This window comes from Patella vulgata, chromosome 2 (genome assembly GCF_932274485.2).
Source record: "Patella vulgata chromosome 2, xgPatVulg1.2, whole genome shotgun sequence".
In the NCBI taxonomy this organism is placed as follows: Eukaryota; Metazoa; Mollusca; class Gastropoda; family Patellidae; genus Patella; species Patella vulgata.
This window is the reverse complement of record NC_065880.2, coordinates 7,787,307-7,807,602: the sequence shown is the minus strand read 5'-3', so window position 1 is coordinate 7,807,602 and position 20,296 is coordinate 7,787,307. Positions and strand designations below refer to the sequence as shown.

The following is a 20,296-nucleotide window of genomic DNA, read 5'->3' as shown; positions in this document are numbered from 1 at the left end:
CAATAAAACATTTCAATTAAAACGATTGAGGACTGGCATGCAAGTCAATCGGAAAATATATGCCAGCTCATTTCATGGTTTGGAAATACTGAATACAGCATTGGTCAAGTCAAAATGTCACAGTTTGAATTTCTGACGGAATGTAACTGGCTGCCACGATTAGTGACGAAAGTCATATGCACTAACATGACAGGCCATGTTCACAGGTTTAACTAGGGAGCCCCTGAAGTGCACGATTCCACTCTCAGATAATGTTCTCATACACAATGCCACGCTTCTTATATAATTATTTCGTTATAAATATTAATTCGTTAGAACGAAATAATAAATTCGATATAACGAATTTTGTGACAGCAAGATGGTCTCACGCCATTCATTTCAACAGAAGTCGCTAAAAATGAAAAGTGTTTATCCATTAATATGTTTATTACTTCTTTGATTTGGACACAGTGGGCTAAAAACTGTTGGCTCTATCGCTTTCACAAGGTTTTTAGATGGAGAAAGGGACATGGGCAACTCTGTAGAGGAAAGTTGTGGAGGAGGAATGATGTAAAACTGTGGTCCTAAAGCTTCGCAATACGTACGGACGGATAATGTCGGGTGGGGAAGGTGGAATTGATACGGTCCATCCACAAAACTACGCCATGGTTGGTCCATGTAATTGTGCACGAAAAAATGATCTAAAAGTGGAATCGTGCACTTAAGGGGCTCCGTACTTAACTGACCTTTTGCGATCAAATACATTTCCGAAAGAATTAGCAAAGACAGGTGCAACTTAAAATCAAGGTTTATTAAACTGCTTTACGTTAATGAGATGAACACGGTCGACAACATATTACGTACACATAAATAAGAAACACAAAATATAGTTTTATAATTTGTGTTAATTTTTCTTAAAACTATATATTCTTTAGTTTGGGAACATTTTTAAATCAGCGACTAGTACTCTACCACACACGCACATCAAGTACAGTCGTTGTATCGTGTAAACAGCTGTCAGACATGTTTATGGGACTGCTGTGTGGATTGGTGGATCGTATAAACCCCACTCTAGTCCCCACAGTTGAAAATAACAGAAAAATGGAATTGTTGGTAACCAAACATACATGTCTAAACGAATTACTCACCTCCAGGCAATATGAAACCAAAGCACTGAATTCTACCAGAGAAGATTTATTTACTTTTGATGTTCTTCTACTAGTTTGTTCAATTAATTGTTTAGCGTCCTCGAAAAAGTCATGTAGATAACTTGATGTGTATTCAGCGCTACGGATTAAAATATCAATCGTGTTTATAACATATTAGTCAATACTTTATTACATATCCGTATTTGGTTATTTGTTTGCGTCAAATAGCCATTTCAATTCCTAGGGGAAAATAATTTATCGTTTCCAGCAGCAGCTGCTCTAACTATATAGAATGAAAAATATTTTTTGAGTTCATAGAATTGTAAACCGTGTATCCAGGTTTACATAAAACCGAATTATTTTTGGGTGGTATTAGCGACATCCTGATGTATGTGCCAACGTCAAATATACTAAGTCAATAATTGCAACAAACGTGGAGTTCAAGATTGGAGAGCTACAACAGTTATTATACTCGATCAGTGGCCAAGACAAAGTATTGTAGCCGCTAAATTGGTAGTGGTTTAGCTTCCATTTTCGAACATATATCTGTTCTTAGTAGAGGTCAGACTCATATTTATATAGGGTTCAAAGGTAGTTAAACGATGAAGTCACCAGGTTTAAAGGGTCTTTGGAAGTCGAAAACATTTCAAGGTGGAATGGGAAGAAAACAAAATATCACGACAAACCCATAAGATATGATGTCTGTAGGATGCGTGCAGGTGTGGACGAACTGACCACCATCAACATATAACACCATAAAAAACATGTTTGGAATTTAAAATCATTTTATATTTATGAAATTCAAAGTTACCTTTGACGAATAAGCAGTTTCAGGAAAAAGAGTCTGCATATTGGAGTACGGTCAATTTCATGAATGAATAAACTCATTGGTTTCGTTTTGACGCGATGAACATTTAATTCTCCAGTTCTAGCTGTTTTTTTAACTGTTATATATTCCATCAACCTGTGTACAACATCTTCACTAGGTGCGGTGTTTGAACTAAAGCACAGTTTAGATACCATGGCCATCAGAAATGAGTCACAATGCCTATGAAAGGTCTTTAATTGTCTCGAGCTTTCCCTGAAATGAATTTGATCTTAATTACAAGTATGGGTAAAGCACCAAACTGCAGCCGAATGGGTATAATGCAAATGTAAAAGCAATATTCCCTTAAAATGGACAAGAATCGTTGTTTTACTAGTATAAAGGTTCCATTTGAAAGTATAATAACAAAGCTATGACATGAAGTCAATGTGAATGATAACCAAGGCAGCAACTAAAATTAGCGTGCAAGGGACTTGCGTAAAGTAAAAATTAAAATATGTTGTCCAGTATGCTTGAGTTTGTAAATTAAACCTGTTTTTCTTCAGTTTGAAGAAAAATGCCTGAAATAACTATATTTTTACTGGATCATATATACCGGTTTGAAGCCGCAGCATTAAAGTTGTCTGGGTTTTCTCTTTCGCACCGCCGACAGTGTTTCTCCCCATCTTCTTGCATGTCAATCATACATTCAGTACAGATTTTATTACCACATGGAAGTTTTACTGGTGCCGATTCGAATTTGGTATTACACTGTGTACAAGATGCTACTTCCCTACAATGACATGTAAATAAACATAAAAATTAAACAAGAGGTTGCCATGCAAGATAAGTCCACATTTTGCAAGCGATGAACGCAAACAGAACAATAACGTCCTCTAATAGGGGTGGGTCATCTTAAGGGTATAAAGAACAAGTCTGCAAAGTTTCTTGACGATCCGCTAAGAATCCCGCCTTGTAGGCGATACACAGACACACACACCCACAGACACACGCAGACAGATAGGGGTGACGGCATAATACATTAAGAATGTGTACGTATGAAAATGGATGTAGTAAAATAGAAATATGGAATAACAATACACTAGTTCAAATACAACTATCTTGATTTACAGAATGTTCCTGAATAAGAACAATGTGGTCAAAATAACAATATCCTGTGTGAACGATACACCGGGATTACGGAACATGTTTATATCTGAGAAATTAGAATAAACTTACCCCAGAAGCTTGTGTAATACGGCTTTGTTTATTAATTTCAGGAATTTTTCAACCTTTTCTAAAGAATCCAAATTGTGCAAGTCGACATCTTCTTTTAATAACTGTAAAAAAGATTATCGTAAACAATGATACAGACAGAACCGATTGTCATTACATAGACATGAAAACATTGATAATGTGCGTTTATGCCTTCAAAAAACGGAATATCGTACGTCCGCTGCTTCAAACCAAATTTGAAATAACCCGTTGAAAACTGTAGACTCACAATGCTTTCGGCAAGGGGAGACGGGGGATGAATATCCATTAGGCTTTTATCATTAAAAACTATAACGTTATATATCCCAACAAACAGAGGTCGAATAATATCCTGAAAAGCTATTTCCTTTTCTTGCTTCACTCGCCTTCCAGGACAGCAAGTTATGGAGTAGGGGTATGCCCGCAAAAACATTTCCATACCAACTATTACAGTAGTGCAGACAGTATACTTGGTTGAGGGTCGCATGTTTTGGAGGTAAGAACAGCCCCGAATATGGTACAAGTGAGCATAAAATTGGCCCAGTTTCATGTTTTTCTCTTACGAATTGACGATTTTGTGTTTGTCGGAAATTGTAGTCTTTAAAGGAAATCTGACATTTACCGTAAAAATTGTGTACATTTCCGTAAATTTGTAGGATGTCAACCAGTACATGAAAAAACACTTTTTTTTATTTCATTGACTGGTCTAAATTGCTTACGAACGGGCCGGCGGGCAGGGTGATTATACGCTCAAACTATGTGTAGGCGTATAAAAGGTAAAACGAAAACCCACTAAATTGTTGGCAATGGGACCCATGTATCAACACAGAAATCTCAAATTATGATTATGTTTCTTATCTGACTGCAAAAGAATAGCGTAAATAAAATGTCAGCTGCATTATCAAAAAACAAAAACAACAAAAAACCAAACACTTACATGCCAGAGTATCTGCCATTTGAGGGATTGATATAGAGCAGCAGTAGATTCATCTGCTGGTGAGAAATGCTCAACGAACAGTGTAATAGTAACAATTTTCGTCCACAAACATCTGGAAGTATTCAATTATATATAAAATAACTGTCTACAGACAGAAAACTACTATCAAATTGAAATTAAATCATGAAAGCCTTTCTACAGAGCACATACTTGAATTTTTAATTTTGTGCACGAGCTATTTCCCTTGTAGGAATCACCATCCCAGCTACTTCTAGTCCTTGATTTTGGTTCTGAATCATCATAAGCAAATATTTCCATCTACATGTCGTTAGTTGAACGGCGAATCTCTGTTCATTTTGGTATTGAATGAAAAGGAACGATATTTGTAAATGTCTGTTATGTCTAAGTTTCTAAAATACCAAACTCTAACCTTTAACGAAAGTATACGTGTGAAAAATGTCTCTAATTAAAGCATCAGTGCCTGTCTTGTGAGGACAGTTAAGAAACCTAAATATTTATGTACGTATCCACATGCAAACGTGACTTACAAAAGTAAAATGACATCTAGAAATTTGGCAAACTCTCTGCATATTTAACCAATCAAATAATGAATGAATCGCTTATCTCAGAATATCCAGTATATAAAAGATAGGAACAAGCTCCGACTGGTCAGACCGATTGGCATGGTAATTTTTCAAGAAGTTAGCGCTCCGGCTAGAGCGAACTGGGCAGGTTGAGGGAGAGTACAATATCTGACGGTTAACTGCTAAGACATAGAATGTCTGGCAGGATTATGTCATTGTAACCAGGATATTGGATTGGGTTCTGCTCAGCCATACAAAGCCCCTGGTCAAGTTATATAAAGCGATATTAAATCCGAAAAAGTCATTGAATTTTTAAAAACAAAACTTTGGACCTATTTAGAATTCAGTGGATATTTTTCACGGGCAGATTAAATTGAAAATGGAAAACAAAATATTTTGTTTTATGTCAATTTAAGCATACCTTATTTGTGTTAACTGATCTCTACAAGCATCATGATACTCCAGTCCTTTAACTGTTTTTGTTGATGAACTAAAATCCAGTATTTTTTCAGCTACTGGTAAACATCTACATGTTTCTTTATACCAATCTCGTCTACCATCTGGATTGTCCAATTTGCCTGTATGTGGTGTCATCATCTCCATAAACGCACATAATCCCAAAACATCTTCTGTCTGAAACAACACCCAATCATAGTAAATGTATTTTATACATATTTACTTAGAATGACAATAGGAAAATGTCTACATTCTCCCTATCATGTTACCCTACCTCACCCGAACCCGAATAAGCGCCAACCAAGTAAATTATTAAACAAATTTGACTGAAACTAATACCAGATTAGGAGAACATGTTGACAACCATATTGCTCGGGCCATCCACTTGAACATCAAAATTATCCCTGAAGAAATACACGATTCTTGGAAAAGTTTTTCAGAATCCATATAAATGTAATAATATAATTTTAAATCTAAAACAGCAATTGTGTGCGCTGAAAATAATTTCTCATATAAATATTAAACAGGAAGGTTTTGTCAATCATGTTTTGAACAAGAACAAAGTAAAAGTCCCTCCTCTAAATTCACAACTGTATGAAATATAGGAAGAAAGTTCTTCATTTGATGAATCCATATTTATACCTCATATACCTACCATGTGATAATTGGTTGAAGCACAAAACACGCAGTTAATAAATAAAATTGTAAATTGTTGTTTAAGATAGCTGGACACAAGTTCTCTGGGTAAAAGGTAAAACATAAGGAATATCTACCATGTAATTTTTGTTCAATAAGCAATGACCAGTATTCTCTGCCTTCATATCAACTATCGCACGTAAAACATCAGGCTTGAGGTAAATAATTTCCAGAAAGTGTTGAATTCTATATTGAGCTATGGTATGTATATAATGTACAACAGCTATAATGAAACTGATATCCAGATCTTCTACATGAAATCCACGCTGCTTCAAGGCACTTGATAAAATATCATATAAAATCTGAAATTGAAAAAGTAATGAAAATCGACAAAATCAAATATAAAGAATTTTTTCAGAGCTCTTCGTTCTTGCCATAATCGTCCAAAAATAGATAATAAAAGATAGCCACGCAAAGCGTTGAAATACGCCCACGTAGCAGCTTTGTTTTGGAAAATCAGTGGTTGCCAGGTAAGACAGAGGAGAGGCTAAACAAAAATCTGAATTTTTGTACAATCAGAGACCATAACCCAGGAAGTTACGCAAATTGCGAAAGAAACCGAGATCCTTGGGCCATAAACATATATAAGTTTGATCAAACTTGATCAGGTGCGGCCATTTTGTCAGACAGTTTCGTTCTGATTTTCACCAAATTCGAACTCAACTGTCATTAGAGTGTAACGGTGATACTGTTAAAAGTTTTAAAAAATCGGATAAAAATTGTGACCTCTAGAGGGTCCACAAGCTAAAAACGTGACTTTTCGTACAATCAAGGGCCATAATCCTTGAAGATACGGTACGATATGAGCAAATGTCGACAGGAATCAAAATCTTTGGATTATAAACATACATTTCAAGTTTCATCAAAATCAGATGAAAATTGTGACCTCTACAGTGTTCACAAGCTAAAAACGTGATTTTGCGTACAATCAGGGGCCATAATCCATAAAGTCCTTGTCCGATATATGCCGATATCAAGTTTCGTCAAAATCGGATAAAAATTGTGACCTGTAGAGTGTCCACAAACAAATTGTGGATGGACGGACGGACGGACGGACAGGGGTGACAGCATAATACGTTCACATAAAAATTTGGGCGTATAAAAATATACATTGAGCAGGTTATATGAAAGAAAATCTTACATGTGGACCAAGGATCCTTTATTTATTTATTTAAGAAATCCAATCTTTTAAGAATGCTTAAAATCATCGGGGTGTAGACTTTGCGACATCCCAGTTATTCATACCAAATTTGAAAACCAAATCGGTTAATCTCCCAAATTCCTATTGTGCCACATCAAATCATTAAAGGAATTGTTAAAAACTGCAAATTATTGGCAAAGTGTGGATAATACCCAGGAGTTAAGGGTTGCGAAGGAACAAAAAATAAACCAAGCCGGCCCTCTTATGACCCAAATGCTTAATACCAAATTTGAAGTAATGTCGTTAAAAACTTTAGCTTCTATTGCGCCCACAGGAGTTTCGGCAAAGGAGCGACCCCGGAACGGAGGTTTATTGAGCAGTGAAAATGATAGAGTTTGTCTTCGTATGGATTGCAGTGCTTAAAGAAACTGTAGCCTCCGATCGCCGTAGCAAGCATATTGTTGAAGCGCGGGAGTATCCACGGAAATGGATGACGACATAATAGGTGCACATGTTATTCTGTGCGATGATATGAATTTTTGAAGCTTTGACAACGTTTGCCAAGAATAGCCAACCCATTTCTGATGGATACTCGCCTTCAGATCACACCTTCTATTGACATGTGCCATTGCTATCCCGATGGCAATTTTATTTGTATTAAATTTGTATTACTTTCAATTGAAATATGACTTTGGACGTACGGGTGGACGATGTGGATGAATATAAACACTACCTCAAAAATATCTTTGTCTTTAGGGCCATACGTCATCACAATAAAATCACTCATATAAGAGCTGAACATTTCTTCTTTAGAAACAACAAATCTGTCTAGTATCTTGAATAGTTCATTTTTTTCAATAACGTGAACTGTATGTTTTACAATTTCTTCACCTTGTGAGAAAACAAAATGCAACTTTCATTTAAAAATATACCAAAATAAACCCACATAAATCAGCAACTTGCAATTCACATTATTCTACATCATCATTTGTTCTCGGATTGATTATAACATGAGCATCGCTACGACTGCAATATACGTCTACATTCCTGCTTTGATTGATACGGTACTTTTTTTAAAATAAGAGAATGAAATATGAAATGACTGCAACGACTGTTATATGGCAGTGGGCAAAGAAGGCTAGCCGTTGAGTTTGATTTGCCAACCTTACAGACTAAATATTAACAAAACAATTGGCGTGGCACCGCCCCTGGTGGTCGGACCATGATTCAAATTATATAGTTGATATCCTTACGGTATAAGGGATATATATGCTAAGTTCAAAGACGATCCATTCAGAATTGTAGTGTGTAGACGATAAACACAAACATTGGGCGTGGATCTGCCACTGGGGATCGGAGCATGCACCAAAATCAATAGTTGGCTATAAGGAATACATACGCAAAGTTCCAAAATGATTCATTAAGAATTGCAGTCTGTATACGATAGACACAACAATTGTGCGTGACTCTGTACATGGACATGTACCTTGCACCAAAACCAGTAGTTGCCGACCTTATGCTAAGGAATACATATGGCAAGTTACAAGAAGATCCATTGAGAATTTCGACAGGTAGTCAACTCAAACAAACACATAAAACACAGAGGGGTGTGGCTCTGCCGCTGGGAGTTTGGCATTCACCAATAGGGATCAAGAGGATCTGTTATGAACTACGGTCTGCAGGCGACACAGACACACACACACATTTGACGTGGCTATGTCCCTGAGAGTCGGACATACACTAAAAATAATTGACGTCATCTTCATTGTGGCCTGTAGGCGACACACAAAGAAAAAATGGGGCGTTGCTCTCTGCCCCTGAGGGTTGGCATGCACCAAAAACTATAAGGATGGCCCTTGGGGTTTAAGACATAAGTGTGCAAAGTTTCCGAATGATCCATTAAGATTTGCAGCCCGTAGGCGACAAATAGACATTTACAACAATTAGGCGTGGCTCGATCTGCCCCTAGGGTCGGGCATGTGCCAATAAAAATAGAGGTCATCCTTAGGTTATAAGGAGTAAGTATGCAAAGTTTTCAAGACGACCCATTACGATTTGTAGTCTTCAGGCGACCGACAAACTCACGAAAATGGGCATGGCTGCGACCCTGAGGTCTTCAATAAAAAAAACTCGGATAAAAATTTGTATCTCTGCAGTGTTCACAATCAAATGCAAATATGCGCCCGGGCCTCCAGACGACCGGGTGGACATGGTCTACGGCATCACTAATCCATATGAAAATGTAGGCGTATTAAAAATAACACAGCAATACCTGTCAAACTTGGATCTTCACGAACTGATGTATGGAGTGCTGTTTCAGTCAAATCATAGAATAACCAAGAAAATGGAAATATTGCTTGGAAGGATTGTCGACCATATCCCGTATTACGAACAACAAATTCATTTAATTCTTCCATTTTCTCTGTTGATATTAGATCTGTGTATTTCAAACCGCACACCGAAGGTCTGCCTAGAATCTTCAACCAGACCGATTTCTTCCAATCTGTGCTCTCAACAATGATGTTTAGATTTAAATTCTTATCAATGTGGGCAATTATACCAGCAAGTATAGGGGTGATTTTCTCTTCTAGATATTGGCACCAGGCTCTCCTTAAGAAAAGTATACATAATGTAATTAAGATCAGTACTCGCCTTCCTTGCTTATAATTTTTTAGGCTTCCTCTATTACGTTAATTTTCTGTCAGGTGTAATGTGTCTTTGTTCAATGTTTTTATAATAAATATTTAACAAAAATAATGACTTTTCATATACCCATCGTGCTATGTTACTAATGTTCTGTAAACTGTTTATAATTTTCATTGTGCTCTGCCTATTTACATTTAGTAAGTTTAATAGTTTAATACAGTGTACTGTAAGCGAAGGTCTATCAAATGTATCTGTGGATGTTTTATTTAAAGATACATTATGAGGGATTAGATAATAGTTAAAAACTAGATAATGTAAAGGGAATTTGCTGAAAGTTTCATTCAAATTGATCCACTCTGAACAGAGATTTTAGCGATGGAATTTTTGACCTAGCCGAGATCATCATTACTAATCCCAATCCAATAAACGACAATGGCTAGCGATGACATCAAGAGTTGATTATGGTCTGGATAAGTTAATTAATGTTTAATTAATAATTTAGATAACATTTCAGGTCTAAGAAAGACCTGAAATAGGCAGATTTAGCTCTTGCATAATGTATGTTTGAATAAATGTAAAAGATTATGTTAACCGGTATGTAAAATAGTTACCTGAACGTTCCTGCTTTGTTGATATTATCAGGTTTACAGGCTTCCTTAGCCAACCACTTTTCGGCAAAATATATCCCCATCTTTTCCTCTTTTTGTTTAATTAAATAGCTTATTAAACGTATTATCCCTTGACTAAATTCCCCCTCAGCGTCTATGAATAAAGATTCAATAAACATTAATGAACATAAAACAAGCGACTGTCATGCAAGATACGCGAACATTATGCAAGAGATAATGCAAGATGTTACGGCCCGGCATGCGTCAATATCAAACGGAACCGAGATCTTGGCGATAGAAACGTGTATTTTACGTTTCATCAACATAGGACAACAATTGTGACATCTAGAGTGCCCACTATGGCGGTATATTAGATTCAAAATTCTAACATGCTGTCGTTTAATCTTCTGATCGTGTAATTTCTAATTTCTATTCATGTAATTGCTATTTTCTAGTCATGTAACTTTTAAATTAAGACAATGTATAATCCAACTTCTTTATTTTTTCAGCGTAAATTTTAATTCTATTTTATCTTATTTCTATTATTTAGACGAAAAACGTCTTTTTCATTGATGCTTTACACATTTAGCATGAACAACAACGAATTTAGACTTATTATACTTCTGCCTAGCGACCATCATTATGAAGTCGATTGGTGTCGTCACTACGTGCTCATTCGGTGATTGCGCACCTGTTCGGGAGCATTATCGTGATTTAAAATACAGATGTGACGTCATCCTTTGATATTGGCATACCATTAATTCCAATAATGTACGGGTAACTTGCCAATCGTACATTATCTATACTAGATAAAATATTGGACTCGCGTGAAGTATTTCATTGAAAAGCACATGTGAGTTTCTGTATTTTAAGTTGTTTAATGGTCGAGAGCTAAAGACGTTGCGTAATATATGGTATCAATATGTTACTTTATGTCTCGCTCTCGACCATTAAACCATACATAAACGACTTGCTCTTCGTCTGGTTGAGGGTTGGCCGGAGTGCTGAATGATTCGCATGCGTGTGAGAGGATACCGGAGGACCAGAAGAAAACCAACGAGGTTGGACAGGCGACCCTACTCCTTGTCATGTACAACCGGGAAATCGATGCTGAGATTGAAAACAACATCGAACGTGATATGGTTGGCAAATACTATTTCAAATAAGCTAAAAACATTTTCTAATATTTTTTTTAAGACAATGTGAAGGATTTGGAGAATTCAACAGACTCACCATTAAGTAAACGCAGTAATATAGATACTCTATCTGCTGGTCTACCAAACAGATTTTTATCGTCTGATACTCTACCAACAGCTGCTTGTACACGGGCCGTAATCTGTGATATAATATACTGGTCGGTAAATACTGGACTCGTCTTTCCTTCCGGTTGAATATCATTTGGTGTTATTGGTTCTTCTGATATTTCACAACGGTAATCACTTCTTCTAAATAAATCAGCCATTGACAGATGTTGCATCTGCATCAAAGTTGCACCAAAGTCTTTGGTTGGATGTAAATCATCAATATGTAAACAGTGCCATTTACCACCCTAAAATGTACAATTAATAGATACATGTACAAAGATATGTGTTCAAAAATCGCTAAATTTACACTAGAAGAATCATGGAGATTTAATGTGAAGCAGGTTTTGTGCGAACATGAGGTCATATGCAACTTTAGAATACCAGTTGAAAACTCTTGGATGCTCTTACCTGGTATCCAGTAAATCGTTGTTGAGATATTCTATCCAGTTGTATAATAAATATAACATGAAAATTAACAAGATCCTTTGGTAAATTATCATCTACACAATACTGAGCACATTTAACTAAGCTTCTGTTTGCAATCTGTGAATCGCTTTGAATAATCAAAATTCTAGTCTCATCTTCAGCTTTCTGACTAAATGACCTACAAAAAATCCAAACTATATAAAATAAAATGTATTCAGTATTTTAAATTATCAATTTTCATATGGGATGCATATAATGTGAAATATGTATCCTACGGTTTAAGATTCTCACCCTTCCTATGTTTTACTGTAGGATTTTAAGAATAAATTACCTTATTTCTTTACAGAACTGTTGCTCCGTATCAAAAGATTGTAAATGAAGAAGACGGGTATCATGAGTAAAACATCGTTTTGCATCCTCTGTTAGTAAAGCGGAATGAGTAGTAATCTGCATATAAAATATAAAACGAAAGTATGATATTAAAGACAATCTTAGTGTTTTCACGTATCCTTTAAATAGTATAATAATCTTATATTTGTATATTTCATTTTATAATCTGGAAGCATTACAAAAACATCTTCAGAAAACTGCTTGGGGTGGACATGACACTTCAAATTCCAGTGAACAATTCTTATTGTTATCCAGTGGACTTAACTGACATTATCAAATGTAGCTTTAATTAAATGTGGGTCGACTGACTATATCTTGTTAGATCTGCGGAAGCACTAACCAATAAACCATAGAGGAGAAATTTGCACATTTGAAACCGGGAAATGAATTTCAACTTGAGTTTAATGTTATTTGAATACGTCGAATCTGTTTGAGTTTTATCAAGAGACTAATGCCTCTCTACCACCTATCTGAGCCCTACCAACGTGATGAATCAAAGTGTCAACAAGGATAATTGGAGAAAATCATATTATAATCGATTATGATTGGTGATTCAAAGGATGCTAACTGAACAAGAATTTAAAGACAAACCTGGGCAAACAGAGGTTTTGTCCTATTTGTAATGTTTTCATTTACATATTTAAAAATATCTGTATGTTGTTGATCTTCAAAGTAAGTAGTTTGTGCAAACTCTTTCTCTGTAAATAGTTGTCTGTTTTCTATCTGTAGTATTATTTCTGGACTACAACACCATAGTAATGCTTTCTTGCACTCAATAAATTTCTGAAAAATAAATACTAGAGCAGCTAAAAGAGGGAATTACCAACTGTTTATGATTTTATTTCTGGATACATATGGACTAAAGATATTTGAACATACGTAGTACGTTGATTTCACAGATAACCATGTCGTTTAGCGCCCTTTTTATTTGTACATATTACCCCTATACTGGTCCCGTACCCTTGAATATCCCAAGATCGTTGTAAGATAAAGAAGTAAGGAAAGCATTAGATCCAAAATAATAAACACGTCGAACCACATTCTAAATAATTACGATATGAAGGTTCTGCTAAAACATCAACACCAAAAGAAAATAATATCCAATTAAAATCTAGTTGTGTTTGAAATTGTATGCATGATGAGAGTGAATCCAATGAAGAAAGTAAACCTTAATCAATTAGCATGGTGAAAAACAAATTGGGAGCTATACCCAATACAGGCAGGGGCACACACTTGGATAATATCTTGAAAACATCTCGGCATATCTAATTAAGTTAAATATAGCACGTTCGAATCTTTTCTTTGGTTAGCGGCAGTCTTAAAGGATATCATTCTGATACAATTATAAAATAACTTGACACGGACGAAGCAAAAATACTAATGCGCTAGAACTGCGATGCTGTGATGACGGGTTTCACCCGTGCCATGTTACTCTTAAACTAATGTCACTTACCGTACCATTGGAAACGTTAAACAGATTTCCACACGAGCATTGTACGCGTGTTATAAAATTAGCCAATAAATCTGACAATATCCGTTCCATTTATACAACGAAGATTCGACCTTATGACAATATGCCCGTTAATAACAAACCAGCGGCTGCCAGGCAGGATACGCCCACATTTTCGAGAGATGGATAGAGAACAAGCTAACAAGAAAGTGATTTTTCCTACAATCAAGGGCCATAATTCCTGAACTTACAATTTGATATGCGCAAATATCAAAAGGAACCAAGATCTTTGGATTATAAACATGCATTTCGAGTTTCATCAAAATCGGATTAACATTGTGACCTCTACAGGGTCCACAACCTAGATATACCATATTTTTACACCTTCCGCGTACAAGTGGAGGCCATTTTGTCCGGCAGTTTTGGTTTGATTTTCAGGAAATTTGAACTCAACCTTTATTATGATGTTACGGTGATATATTCAAAGGATTTTTAAAATCAGATAATAACTGTGACCTTCGGAGGGACCACAAGCTAAAAAAGGCGATTCTTCGTATAATCAGGGGCCATAATTCAGGAAGTTACAATCCGATATGCGACAATATCGAAAGGAACCAATATCTTTAGGTTATAAACATGCATTTTAAGTTTCATCAAAATCGAATTAAAATTGCGACCTCTACAGGGTCCACAACCTTGATATACCATATTTTTACACTATTCGCGTACAAGCGGCGGCCATTTTGTCCGGTAATTTTGGTCCAATTTTCAGGAAATTCGAACTCAACCTTCATTACGGTGATATAATCAAACGTTTTTTTTAATCGGATAATAATTGTGACCCCCAGAGGGAACACAGCTAAAAAGGGCGAGTTTGCGTACAATCAGGGGCCATAATTCAGGAAGTTACTATCCGATATCCGCAAATATCGAAAAAAACCATGATCTTTAGGTTATAAACATGCTTTTCAAGTTTCATCAAAATCGAATTAAAATTGTGACCTATACAGGGTCCACAACCTTTATTTACCATAAAAGGCGATTTTGCGTACAATCAGGGGCCATAATTCAGGAAGTTACTATCCGATATTCACAGATATCGACAGAAACCATGATCTTTAGGTTATAAACATGCATTTCAAGTTTCATCAAAATCGAATTAAAATTGTGACCTATACAGGGTCCACAACCTTGATTTACCATATTTTTACACTATTCGTGTACAAACGGCGGCCATTTTGTCTGGCAATTTTGGTCCAATTTCCACGAAATTCGAACTAAACTTTTCATAGGGTGTAACGGTGATATAATAATACGGTTTTTTTAATCGATTAAAAATTATAACCTCTATAGGGTCCACAAGCTAAAAACGCGATTTTTCGTACAATTAGGGGCCATAATTCAGGAAGTTACGGTCCGATATGCGCGAATATCGACAGGAACCATGATCTTTAGATTATAAACACGCATTTCAAGTTTCATCAAAATCTAATTAAAATTGTGACCTATACAGGGTCTACGACCTTGATTTACCATATTTTTACACTATTCGCGTACAAACGGCGGCCATTTTGTCCGGCAATTTTGGTCCGATTTTCACGAAATTTGAACTCAACCTCCATAGGGTGTAACGGTGATATAATAATACGGTTTTTTAAATCTGATAAAAATTATGACCTCTATAGGGTCCACAAGCTAAAAACGCGATTTTTCGTACAATCTGGGGTCATAATTCAGGAAGTTACGGTCCGATATGCGCGAATATCGAAAGCAGCCGAGATCTTTGGGTTATAAACTTACATTTCAAGTTTCAACAAAATCGGATAAAAATTGTGACCTCTATAGGGTCCACAAGCTAAAAACGTGATTTTTCGTATAAACAGGGGCGATAATCCATGAAGTTTCGATCCGATACATGCCAATATCGATAAACCTTTATTTCAAGTGTCGTCAAAATCGGACAAGAATTGTGACCTGTAGAGAGTCCACAAACAAATTGTGGACGGACGGACGGGCGACGACAATATACGTCACATGAAAATGTGGGCGTATAAAAAGTTAAATTAAATAACAGAAATAACCAATTCTGAGAAAATTAGCTATTACCCTACAAGGGATGAGGCTAGAAACACCTTTTTGGTATCTATAAGATCGTATCGATGCATACTATTTGTCAATGGTCAATAGTGTTAAACGAGAGAGAGAGAGAGAAATGGGGTTTAACGTCCACTCGACACAAACTAGGTCATTTCGGGACTAACATATGGTTTAATTTTTTATTTACATAATTCGCTTGCGCGTAGGGGTCTTTAGCAGTGGGAGGAAACCGGAGGACCCGGAGAAAACCCACGAGGTTGGACAGGCGACCCTACTCCTTGCCACGTACAACCGGGGATTCGAAACCACGCCAGTCGACTGAATGACAGACTTTATGATACAGCGCGCGCACGCTAACCATTCAGCCATCCAACCCCCCAGTGTTAAACGAATAAGGGATGCCACTTACTTCAAACAAATATTTGTTTTAGATGCTAAAAATACAGTTTTTGCCAAAATGACGATACTTCCGTTGTAAATGAAAGCGTTGAACTAGTTCCTTTAAATAAATGGCATTAGGCATCACACAATGAAACGTTTATGACAATAGAATATTATTGACACTTTTATGGACCAAAAACCTTGAAACGTGACTTGCAGTTGTATTTCTGCAACTGAACACGTTAGAAACCATTTCGTGATATCCATATGATCGTATTGGTTCATTCATTTGTTGATTGGAATTAAACCTTAATTATAAACGAATAACAAAATACGAAACAATTGAATACAATATTTGTTTTGAATGCTAAAAATCGGGTTTTGCCCAAATGACGCCATTTCCGGTGACAGTAGAAATGTTAAATTTGGTTGACCTAGTCATAACTTGCATTAGGCATCAAACGGTGAAACAAAATTGAAAATGGAATAATAATTGGCGACAGAAATAGGCTAAACAAATTATTTTTTCAATATCAATAGCAACATATGCCATGTCCAAGCTGATAGAACTAATTTGAAAGTCACAAGATAGTTTTTCTTCCGATAATAGTGAACGCCTCGGAATTGTCGCATTCGTATAGGTACTCAAGTACCAACAAATGTAAGGTCAAATAGAAGATATTTTAAACAAGATCAGCTTCTTTTTAATAATGGCTGAATGTGTTTTTCTTAAATGTGATACGGATTCTTCTAAGATAAGAGTATGAAAGTAATTGGATAATTTTGATAACTATTATAGGCATAATCGCTCGATCCCATAGTTTTGGTGACACTGTCTGCCTTTATAAAATCATCTCCCTCTATCAGTATCTTTAAAAGTAAATTGAAACAAGTTGACAAACAAGCGCCATCAAAAATAGATTTTACATTGTCGACTTTGCCTTTCCTGTAGTGACTTAAATGATCATAAATTTATAAGGCACATCTCAGACAGCCCTGTATGCGCTTGCGGTTATGATTTTGAAGATGCCGACAATTACCTTTTAACCTGTCCTTTACATTCCGATGCACGTAAACATTCAATTTTTACCTTACCCCAAAACCTCATTTCAATACAAACATTATTAAAAGGCACTAACGATATTATTATTTCAAGTCAGTAGCTAGAAATATGAATATGGCAAACCTGAAATTGTAAATATGGACATAACACTTTTTTGTTCATTTTATTCTTATACTATTCAAATTTATTTTATCATAATTTGGTTATATAGTATTTCTGTATATATTTTCTGATATACAGGAGAGGGATAATATAGGCCTAGCCTGTTCTGAGAATAAAATATTGTTTATAAAAAAGAAATGCAATCGATCCCATAGTTTTGGTGAAACACCGCCTTGATAGAGAATATTTTCGACAACTTCAATGGGTTTAAACAACATTTAATAGTATGTTGATTGATACATATACGCCCACAACAACTAAGTAGTCACAGCAGTCAACAAACGTTGTCGCGTTTTTTTCTGTTATTGGTAAGACAATACAAACTAATTAAGATTAATAAAACAATAAGTAATTATCAGGAATCGTTAGATATTGTCTTCTGATTCTATCTAATTCGAACATTAAATTATAAAAATCAATTAATATCAAGTATATGACTGTTCAAGTTATCGGAAACAGCTTGTCTCAAAACACACACACACTGTATACAAAGCCAATCGGAACTTTGGTCTCTGTGTCAGTAATTATCGAAAATTGTTGCAAATCAGGACCTTGACTGTCTATAAATCGGATCATAACTACATTCTCGGGAGCGCTACAAACTGATGTATAAAAAGTGGGCGTATCATCAAATTTCTCCAGGAGGAAGCATGTTATACATCATGAATATGAGTCAATTTAAAAATGATATCACTGAACCAAATAATGACGCCAAACGCAAGATTGGGTTTGATATGAATACCGTTTAGCTGATGTTGTAATAGCGCAGTCTTCATGTTCTTAGCTGCGACCCGAACCACACGTTCAGTGAAATAGCACCAGTGCAATCTAAATGAAAGCCAAAAAGATCCAATTTGAAACAATGTTATAAATATTTACAAAATATGTTCAATTATGCCACCTGTAAAGTGTACCAGACTATGATAAAAACGTAACATTTGAACTGATGAAAGTCGTTTGCATACCATTTCTTCTTCTTCTGTAGAAAAATCTGTCCAAACTTTCATCACAACAGAAGCTGCAGCATCAGAATGATAACCCATGAACGCATCTTCAACAGTAACAGTGTGTTTATCAATGGTACTATAACTGTAACAGATAACGAAGTTTTATTTTTTGTTCTCATACACACGTATTGGGGAAGGTAGAAACGCGGTCGGAAGGCTTTCACAAAATGGGTGGGCTCTGGAACGCTGGTCCCGGAACACTGAATATACCCAGGGTCCATCCTCTCATAGCCCTACTAAATTTGAAACAAGGCCTTCGAACACTGTAGCTTACTATCGTGTTTATCAGGTTTTCGGTAAGTATGTACATGTGAACATAAACTGTTAAAAGATGAAGCCTTTACTGGGCTGCTAGTCTGGAGGTCGGGTGTTCGATCCCTGCATTGGCCGAGAACGTTCATCCAGATTTTCCGGCGTATTTCCCCCTTATTAGTGATGCAGGACGGAGGGCCTAAGAAGGACAGATGTCTAGTCATTCGGATGGGACGAAAAACCAAGGTCCCGTGTACACATTGGCGTGTACGTAAAAGATCCCTTGACAGTTGGAATTTGATATAAGAGTAGGCCGTAGTTCCGCTGTCCGGGCAAAATTTCCCTCATACCACACTGTATGATGTATGCCCGTCTTCATTAGCCCAGGTTAGGAGCAGAACAGTAGGATGTTAAACCCCATTTCATTTCATTTCTTTATTGGGCTCCCAATGTTTCTGGACATAGAATTAACCCTAACCCCCCCATGAACGCGACGCTCCACACCCAAATTTGAAAAAATATTTTCACTACTATGCAAAATGCAAAAATTTGAGAGTGAGCGTTAGTTCTTTTATGACCTCAATACTACAAACCAGCATGGTTTTCAGCAAAAGGTATAACTTAAGAACGGTTATTGATAGAATTCGGCGTCTGATGAGATTTCATGCTTCACATCAAAGTTTAAACGATAACCCTTTATGACACTGCCGCTATACATATACATGGCAATATTCCATGATATTTTTAAAGCAATAATCGCCAGGCCTTATGTTACTTTGCTGTTTTGTACGAAACTAAAAACAAAAATGTGCACATACCTATAAGAAGTTGATTTTTGTATCAATTGTTCAGCCCATTTCTTCAACTTTTCAGACATTTTAGCTTGATCTTCAGACATTATGTTATTTTGGGTTAAGAAATGTTTTTCTAGACGATTTATTAATGGAATTGGAAATTTGTCATAAACAGTAGTTTTTTCAGCCACAACAACAAGCCTGAAAAAGACAACCCTCACAATCTGTACTAACGTTGCTAATATGTAGCATTTGGATCCACGAGTAAATGTTAATTTATACAGACGATTGGTAGAATGGGCAAACTATTGTAATAACGATAGATAAATGATAATAGATAGACCTACCTGAAGTTCTTGTGGACTCGACATTTGACACGATGAGATCCAAGTCCTAAATCCACGTAACGTTCACCTCCAAATTTTGCATAGTACTGAAAATATTATTAATCTGGTATCAAAATTGAATCCTTAAAGGGAATCGTCTCTTTGTTTGGAATACGCAGTAAGAATACTAGATATATAAATACAGTTTGACAGCAATGAGCCGTACACCCCACCAAGAGATAAGTCATCCAATAACTATGAAAATACTAATCATATTTTATGACACAGAGGAATAACTCGAGAAGTTCTGGAAGTTTAGAATCAATAAAATTCTTTATTTCAATATGATTGCTAAACAACCATCTATGCCTATGCGGTGCTAAGAAGATT

The 20,296-nt window shown here is 36.0% G+C and overlaps 1 protein-coding gene across 1 annotated transcript in view; it reads right to left on the bottom strand.

Annotated features, from left to right (window-relative positions):
* Positions 1–20,296, bottom strand: part of LOC126809966 (E3 ubiquitin-protein ligase RNF213) — a 70,269-nt gene that overhangs the window by 38,781 nt on the left and 11,192 nt on the right. Inside the window, exons 10-26 of the mRNA XM_050534844.2 lie at positions 19,928–20,013; positions 19,605–19,781; positions 18,493–18,616; positions 12,966–13,157; positions 12,316–12,431; positions 11,967–12,162; positions 11,488–11,803; positions 10,258–10,408; positions 9,273–9,610; positions 7,734–7,891; positions 5,937–6,161; positions 5,129–5,340; positions 4,124–4,235; positions 3,172–3,272; positions 2,549–2,725; positions 1,939–2,208; positions 1,128–1,266 (exon numbers count right to left, since the gene is read on the bottom strand). Of these exons, the coding sequence (XP_050390801.2) occupies positions 1,128–1,266; positions 1,939–2,208; positions 2,549–2,725; positions 3,172–3,272; positions 4,124–4,235; positions 5,129–5,340; positions 5,937–6,161; positions 7,734–7,891; positions 9,273–9,610; positions 10,258–10,408; positions 11,488–11,803; positions 11,967–12,162; positions 12,316–12,431; positions 12,966–13,157; positions 18,493–18,616; positions 19,605–19,781; positions 19,928–20,013 (3,090 nt within the window). The remainder of the gene's footprint in view (positions 1–1,127; positions 1,267–1,938; positions 2,209–2,548; positions 2,726–3,171; positions 3,273–4,123; positions 4,236–5,128; positions 5,341–5,936; positions 6,162–7,733; positions 7,892–9,272; positions 9,611–10,257; positions 10,409–11,487; positions 11,804–11,966; positions 12,163–12,315; positions 12,432–12,965; positions 13,158–18,492; positions 18,617–19,604; positions 19,782–19,927; positions 20,014–20,296) is intronic.